The sequence below is a fragment of the Sorex fumeus genome, unplaced genomic scaffold, assembly GCF_029834395.1.
Source record: "Sorex fumeus unplaced genomic scaffold, SorFum_2.1 ptg000022l, whole genome shotgun sequence".
In the NCBI taxonomy this organism is placed as follows: Eukaryota; Metazoa; Chordata; class Mammalia; order Eulipotyphla; family Soricidae; genus Sorex; species Sorex fumeus.
The window spans coordinates 8,365,264-8,374,210 of record NW_026606079.1 but is presented as its reverse complement, the minus strand read 5'-3'; the positions used below and the strand labels follow the sequence as shown (position 1 = coordinate 8,374,210).

The window sequence follows — 8,947 nt, the reverse complement described above, 5'->3', positions numbered from 1 at the left end:
TGGAAAGGGGCTGGATTGGATTGGTGTTATGTATAAAAGTGGGGGAACAAACTATAATCCAAGTCTTCAGTCCAGAGTCAGTATCTCCAGGGATACCTCCAAGAACCAAGTTTACCTAAAACTGAGCAACTCAGTAACTGAGGACACAGCCGTGTATTATTGTGCAAGAGACACAGTGAGGGCAAGTGCCTGTGAGCCCAGACACAAACCAGCTGAGGGAGACAGGGGAGCTGCAGGGTTTTCATCCGACCACCAGGGGGAGCACTTCTCCCAGGACTCCAAGGCTGTGCCCTCAGGCAGGAGGGCCAGGGCATGAGCTTTTAAGAGGGTCTGAAATTTATTGTTTTGTTGAAATATCTGAAAACAAAATTTAATATTTCACGTTCATACATTTTAGTTGTTACTTTCTCACTTATTACATATTTGCTCGTTCCTCTTCCTTTCTCAGAATCCACTAAAGACTGTGATGTCCTGCTAGGTCAGTGAGGTCGATTTTTCTTCAATCAAGATCATTTCTTTTCACATAAAGGAGAGATTTCTCCCGTTACCTTCTTTATTGTCACTGAGGGAACACGATGACAATAGTCTGAGTGCTGATGCTGGTGGGTCCCAAACTCCCTGCACTTCTCCCAGCACCAAATTCCCACAAATCCACACAGTCTTCTGTGGTCCCTGTGCTCGGCCTCTTCCCAGTGAACTGAGCTCCAACTCGACCTCTCTCGGGAACCCCAGAATGTGGTGAGGATGCAGTGGCCGTTAACATTGGATCCATCCATCCTGAAGCTCTATATTCTGTGTAACACGGATGAATGAGATTCTCTGAATTTGTCATTCTCCTTCTAAAAACTTCACTTAATCTGTTATTTCCTACTTCCATCATTGGTTCAGAAAATGCTGATATTTTTTCTTTTCTTATAATTGCCTAATATCCAATTGTGTATATACCCCCAGTTGGTGGTCGTTCTGGGAGTTCTCTTTTTGAACTTTGCAGCCCGTTCTCCCCACTCTGTGAAGTAGAATATTGCACGAAGGAGATGGTGGTCCGATCCCGTTCGAAATTTTGGGACAACAGCGACATTGGTCAGGCAAAACCATCAATTAAATATTATGTGGTCTATTTCGTTGTGGAATCGTCCACCGGGAGACTCCCATGTCCAACGTTTAGATTCTTCCTTCTGGAACTGTGAGTTACCATGGATGGTCTTGGTCGACATGATGAACTCAGACAGTCTCTCACCCTGTTCGTTCCATTCTAGGCATGGGTCCCGATGTGAAGTTCTTCAGCTGATCTTCTCGGTCCTATCTTGGCATTAAAATCACCCACAATGATCTTGTAGAAGGTGTGGTCTTCTTTATAGAACTTCTCCAGCTCAATGTAGAACTTTTCAATTTCTCCTTCATCATAATTGGATGTTGGTGCGTAGACAACGAAGATAGAAACTGCCGGCAGTGAGTCACATCTATTCAAATGTAAACATCCAATTCCGGTTCTTAGGCATTCAAATGAATCAATGCTCATGGCCAAGTTTGTGTTGACAAGGACAGCGACGCCTCCGACACCTCTTTTATCGCATGTTCCGAGGAACAATTCTTCTCAGTGTCAAAAACCGCATGGTGAGATTCGTGCCTTCTTGTCTCGGTCAGACCAATGATGTCGTACTTGATCATTCGCGCTTGTACCATCAGGTCCTCGATGGATGTATCTGATGCTAGCGTACGTGCATTGAAAGTATAGTCGATCATTTTTGTCTTCCTTCATTGTGGCAGCCTAGTTCAGCCTTGAGATTTTGTCGGCCTCTACTTTCTCATCCTTCTCAGTGCTGCCATGTCGCCTTCAGGGTCAGGTGAGTGAGACCAGTTGTAGTCTCTGACCAGTTGGACTCTCTGAGTCCAAGATCTCAGAGAGTCCCGCTTATCTTGTTCTGTGGGTCTTCAGTTGTGCGTGGGTCTCGGCATGCCGTTTTCGACACTGGAGAAGAATTGTACCTCGGAACATGCGATAAAAGAGGTGTTGGAGGCGTCAGTGTTCTTGTCAACACAAACTTGGCCAAGAGCATTGATTCATTCGAATGCCTAACAACCTGAATCGGACGTTTACATTTGAATATATGTGAATCACTGCCTGCAGTTTCTATCTTCGTTGTCTACGCACCAACATCTCATTATGATGAAAGAGAAATCGAGAAGTTCTACATGGAGCTAGAGAAGTTCTATAAAGAAGACCACACCTTCTACAAGATCATTGTGGGTGATTTTAATGCCAAGATAGGACCGAGAAGATCAGCTGAAGAACTTCACATCGGGACCCATAGCCTAGAATGGAACGAACAGGGTGAGAGACTGTCTGAGTTCATCATGTCGACCAAGACCATTCATGGTAACTCACAGTTCCAGAAGGCAGAATCTAAACGATGGACATGGGAGTCTCCCGGTGGACGATTCCACAACGAAATAGACCACATCATATTCAATCGACGGTTTTGCCTGACTGAGGTTGCTGTTGTCTCAAAATTTCGAACGGGATCGGACCACCATCTACTTCGTGCAAAATTCTACTTCACAGAGCGGGGAGAAAGGGCTGCAAAGTTCAAAAAGAGAACTCCCAGAATGACCACCAACTGGGAACTCTTTGGTACTATTGCGGCAACATGGGAAGATGCCATTGTTGACAACATTGACGATGAATACGATCGACTGGTTTAGCACCTCCATGAATGTGCGAGGAACGCCAAGAGAGAGATAGCCACAAAAAGTCGCCTATCTTCGAAAACTCTTGAGCTAATTTGCCAGCGTGGTTTGGCGCATGCCTCAGGCAACCGCAAGCTAACGTCCGAGCTTGCAAAGCAGTGCAGAGATGCGATCAAGGAAGACCTCAAAGAGAGAAGAGCAGAAGTACTGGTAGATGCGGCAGAAGCCGGGAAAAGTATTCGTAATGCCCGCCTGTCCTTCGCCAACTATAAGACCAAGATGACTGCCCTCCGACGTCCTGATGGATCCATCACATCCTCCAGAACGGCAAAGGAGAAGATTATCCATGACTTCTACTCAAATCTCTTTGATAGCCATGTCCACTTGCCAACATGCCAAATTCCACAGGATGGGTATGTCGTTCCCAACGTTCTCCCTTCCGAAATCCGACACACCATTTCGTCGGTAAAGAAACAAACAGCACCCGGCCCAGACAAGGTCAGACCTGAACACCTGAAGAACCTGCCGTCAGTACTCATCAATACACTGGCTCTGCTCTTCACTCGCTACCTGTCTGAAACCAAGGTTCCGTCCCAATGGAAAACCAGCAGGACCGTACTACTGTTCAAGAAGGGAGACATCCATGACATTGGCAACTATCGCCCGATCTGCCTATTGTCTGTCATCTACAAGTTGTTCACTCGAGTCATCCTGAATAGGATTGGCAGAACACTCGATGAAGGACAACCATGCGAGCAAGCCGGGTTCCGCAAAGGATTCAGCACCATCGACCATATCCACACGATAACCAAGCTCTTTGAGGTTTCTCGGGAGTTCAAGATGCCGCTCTGCTTAACGTTCATTGATTTAAAGAAGGCCTTTGATTCTGTTGAGACGGAAGTGGTCATTGAAGCCAATCAGGGCATTCAAGCCCAATACATCAGGATCCTCCATGAGCTGTAATGCGGATTCACTACCAGGATCTCACCATTCTACAAAGAAGTGATCGTTGATGTCAAGAGAGGGGTGCGGCAGGGTGATACCATTTCACTGAAACTCTTCAGTGCCACCCTCGAGAACATCATGCGATGACTGGAATGGGAAGGAATGGGAGTGAAGATAGATGGTCGGCAACTACACCACCTCCGCTTTGCTGATGACATTGTTTTAATAACACCAAACATCAGCCAAGCGGCACAAATGCTGGCCGACTTTGACCGTGAGTGTGGAAAGGTAGGACTACAGCTGAATCTTACGAAGACAATGTTTATGAGAAACAGCCTTGTTCCTGACGCCCCATTCACTCTCAACGGAACGACCATCTCTGAATGCAACAGCTATGTGTACCTAGGTCGAGAGGTCAACATGACAAATGACCTGGCACCCGAGCTGCGCAGGAGGAAGAGAGCAGCTTGGAACGCCTTCAAGAACGTCGTAGAAATAGCTAAGAGGACGAAGAACCTCCGCCTCCGGGCACATCTCTTTGATTCCACTGTTCTTCCTGCATTAACATATGCCTCAGAGACCTGGGCCCTGCACAAACAAGATGAGAATGCCATTCAGGTCTTCCAAAGAAGAATAGAAAGAGCTATGCTTGGAATATCACGTTTCACTCAAATGAGAGAATGAATCCGGTTTTCTGACATCCGTCGAAGATCAAGGATCAGGGACGCATTTGCCAAGGTGTCGAAAATCAGATGGGCTGGTCACGTAATGAGATTTAAAGACGACCGTTGGACTAGAGCTGTTACTGATTGGATTCCATGGGATGTCAAGAGACCGCGTGGCCGCCCACCTAGCAGATGGTCAGACGTCTTCGTCAAGATCATGAACGATCGGTTTGAGGCCCTTCATGTTACCGGAGCGAACAGATGCCATTGGGCTACACTAGCACGCGACAGGGACAAATGGAGACGTTACTGGCGCCCGCTCGAGCAAATCGACGACTAACGGGAAGTTAAGTGATAAGTGATAATTGATAAGTGATATCTTAGGATTTAATTGGCTTTGAATATTATTCACTCCCGGACATCTGGTTTCTCAACTTAAGCCTCGGTTGCTCTCACCTCCTAGCCCCCCCAAAAGCAGGGTCCCGACATGGGACTGGATGGAACCAGGGCAAGCCGGTAAGTTATGTGCTACCCTGGCATCGAGATGGGCCAGGCCAAGGTGCCACGATTCTTAACTATAGGTTAAGATTTTGATCATAGGCAAATGCTGTCATGATCCAAAGTAATGACGAGACTAGGACCCTGCTGCTAGGAATAGGAAAGATATCTGGTCTGAGCACTGCACTCTGAGATCAAAATGGCCCTACGAGAGCAATTCTATAAGCTTAAAGTATTTCTTACTGTGTCCACACAAAATGATTTATATTATGTATGCTTATATGTTGGTCAGACAAGGAGAGGAGAACACACGAAGGGAATTTTGTTTTAGTGAGGGTTGATCTGCTAAATAAGAATCTGTCCTAGAAGCAGTTTTCCCATGTTTTACTGACTAGCTTGGATGAGACTGAACACTTCTCCCCTTTAACTGCCTTCAGTAAATAATTTCAGTATATTGTAAGAGGCTGCTTCCCTTTTCTCACTGAAACCTAGCTGGTCTTAGATATGCAGATTTCAGGTGCTAGCCAGGCCTGATCTTTGGATTTAGATTCCTGGCTCTAGCCAGGCTAGTCTTTGAGATGCAAAGCTAATATACCTTTCTTTGGGATGTAGATTCCAAGCTCTAGCAGACTGGTCTTTGGGATGTAAATCCAAGTGCTTGTAGCTTGTGAAAGATTTCAGTCTCGGTTTTGTATCCTCTTACCATAGGCCAAGATTACTGGCCTGAGGATGTAAAGAGACAATGTATGTTTTGCCGCCTCAATGTTCTTTCTGTAACTCCTTTTGATGACATCACTGTATTGCACCCTCTAGAGGTACCATGATTTATATAAGGGAGATTTCAGGCCTCTTTGGGGGGACACATGCCTGAGAGGATGGGGTAACACAGGTTGAGAGAATGGGGACAGAAGCTGAGAGAATGGTGAGCACGTGCTTGAGAGATCCTGGGGCCTCTATGACATACACTTATTCCATGTAATAAACTGCTGCTAAGACCAACCAGCCTGGCCCTCGTTTCCTTCCTTCGCCTGACCATCGCCATTGACCTCCCTGGAGTGGGGAAACGGCTTGAGACTACCAAACGCGGGCGGTGGGAGAGATAGGCCACTGCCATCCCTTTGCCCGCCACTTTGTGTGTGTTTACACATCACAGGATGTCAAAAGACTGCGTGGCCGCCTACCTACTAGATGGGCAGACTTCTTCCTCAAGACCCTGAACAATCGGTTTGAGGATCTTCATGTTCCTAGAATGAACAGACACTATTGGGCTACACTAGCACGTGACAGGGACAAGTGGAGTCATTATTGGCACCCGCTCGAGCAAATCGATGATTAACGGGAAGTCAAGTGATCAAGTGATCATTTTTGAAGAACATTTAGTATATTGATAAGGCAGTAAAAACCTGTATGCAGGGGGTGTTTCTGAACTTCTTAATATCTCCAATGGAAACCACTGGGGCGTTGGGATGGTTTTGTAGTCTCATTGTGGCTAAACTTTGGGGAGTTAGAGGATCCCAGAAATAATCTCAGAGCCCAGGTGTGTCCAGATATGTCCAGGCCATACAGATGTGGGGGCCCTAAGGGGAAGGCCCTGAAAGGGCTTGGCCCTCCTGAGGGGGAGATCTGTGTGCATAGAGTTCTGGGACAGGGCAGGGTCTCATCTCCTCAAATAAGGGTCAGAACGTGGACCTCTTCACTCCCCTTGAGGAAGTTCCTGATGGCTTCCACCAGCCCCTTCTCAGGTTGGACCAGGCCTTCAGCTATGAATTCTCCCTCCTCATGAATATTCAAATTACACAAGGGACACTGAGTTAAATACAGATGTGTCTGTGTCCTGACAACATCACACAGCAGGCACACCCACACCTTCAGAAGCCCCTGAGTGTACGGCCCCCACCATGGACTGGACCTGGAGAATTCTCTTCCTGGTGGCAGTGGCTGCAGGTAAGCATCCCTGTTCCTTGGGCTGAGGGAACGAGGCCAGTCAAGTGGAGTCCACCCACTCCTGTCTGCTGTCCACAGGTGTGAACTCCCAGGTGCAGCTGGTACAGTCAGGGGCTGAGGTGGGAAAACCTGGGACATCAGTGAAGATCTTCTGCAAGGCATCCGGATACACCTTCACCAACATCGTGATGCACTGGGTGCGGCAGGTCCAGGGACAAGGGCTCGAGTGGATGGGATGGATGCGCATTAAGGATGGTGGTACAAATTATGCACCGAAGTTCCAGGGCAGACTCACACTCACTGCAGACAAATCCAAGGACACAGCCTACATGGAACTGAACAGGCTGAGCATTGAGGACACAGCCGTGTATTACTGCTGGATGTACACAGTGTGACAACCACATCCTGACTGTGTCAGAAACATGAGGGGGAGGCAACTGTGCCAGGTGTGGAGTCAACAGGGACGATGATCCTCCTGACTTCCTCCTCAGAGTGTCAGGGTTTGAGACACAGAATGGAGCTCACAGAGCCAGGCTTCATCTGAGGGAAAGGCTCAAGATCTCTCCCTGTCCTTCAGCAACTACCAAGAGGAAGATGACTTCTCCTCTGGGTGGGTGTTATATACAGGGAAGGGCGGGTTTAGGTGCTCCTCAACAGACCAAGAACACTAGAAGAAGGCATCTAGGAAGAAGCTCTTCCTTTTTCCAACAGACTCATCACTAGGGAGAATTCACAAATTCATCCCACAGATCCCTTCAGAGTGAAGCAGCTACAGTGAAAAAATTTTTATCAAAGTTGATTATGTGAAAAAACTACTGTGAATTTTATTGACCATGAATTGCACCTAGCTCTGTCTGAATTGCCTGAAAAAATGACAATGACTGTTTGCCACAAAGTTAGAACCTACAGAAGGACAACAGACATGAACACACAGTGACACCGAGGGGCAAGGGCCTGTCTACGTGGTAGAGGCCCTGGGGGTGCTGGGTTTGGTCATCAGGGACCTGAGACACGAGGACTCTCCTCACCACCTGCCCTTTACCCCTCAGCAATTCCTGTTTCCTGAGAGCTCCTCAACATGTTTCCTGTGCTGGAGGAAGAGGTCCAGCTCTGACAGGGCCTCAGGGACAGGCCTGAGTGCTCTGAGCCACAGTTAGCACCTCCTCCCAGGGAGCCCTCACACCGGCCTTCCCCGAGTCCTTTCTTTTCTCTACAGAGGCTCCCACATGAAAATCTACTCTCGGGACCCAGGATTAAAACCACGTTCACACTCACCCCAACTTGGGCTCCCTCTCCCCCTTGACACGGTGTCTGACATCATGGACCTCGTGGGTAGGAACGTGCATCAACGCTGGTTCCTCCTCTTTGCGGTGGCAGCTCCCAGATGCGAGTGTCCCCTGGACAAAGATTCAAAGGTGGGCATAGGGCCTCTGAGTCCGTGACTCACTATGGGTCTCTGTCCCCAGGTGTATTGTCCCAGGTACAGTTGTAGGAGTTGGGACCAAGCCTGGTGATGCCCTCGCATATGCTGTCCCTAACCTGGTCAGTCTCTGTATTTTCATTAATGTGTTCATGTGAACTGGGTCCACCAGGTCCCTGGAAAGGGGCTTCATTGGATTGGTGTTATGTATACTGGTGGGGGAGCAAACTATAACCTAAGTCTTCAGTCCCGAGTCAGCATCTCCAGGGACACCTCCAAGAACCAAGTTTATCTAAAACTGAGCAACTCAGAAACTGAGGACACAGCCCTGTATCATTGTGCAAGATACAGTGAGGGCAAGACCCTATGAGCCCAGACTCAAACCTGCTGAGGGGGACAGGGGAACGCAGGGGTGGGTGTCACCACCAGGGGGCGCTCTGCTCACAGGACTTGAGGGTTGTGCTCCAGGAGCAGAGGTTGAGGGGCTGTCAGGGGGTCACTTTATTTACTCGCTTATTGAAATATAAATGGCAAACTTCAAAAACCAAGTATATAAATTTTAGTTACTACGCTTTATTCTAGTACAGATTTGTTTATTCCTCTTCATACCTCATGGTCCACTAAAGACTTATTTCCTGTTAGGAAAGGTGCAGTTAATTTTCCTTCCTACTATGATCATTTCTTCGCAGATGGAGGATTTTTTTCTTCCTGCCTCCACTTTATTTTTTTTTAAATTTTTATTAGTGAAACACCATGAGGTACAGTTGTAGACTTACAAATTTTTGTG

General features: G+C 47.6%; 1 gene segment (V, D, J or C); it reads left to right on the top strand.

The window, feature by feature from the left end:
* Positions 1 to 6,655: 6,655 nt before the first annotated feature.
* Positions 6,656 to 7,135, top strand: LOC130023203 (immunoglobulin heavy variable 1-2-like). The segment is given in 2 exon segments: positions 6,656 to 6,740; positions 6,819 to 7,135. Coding segments are annotated over 2 exon segments (363 nt in total).
* Positions 7,136 to 8,947: the final 1,812 nt, after the last annotated feature.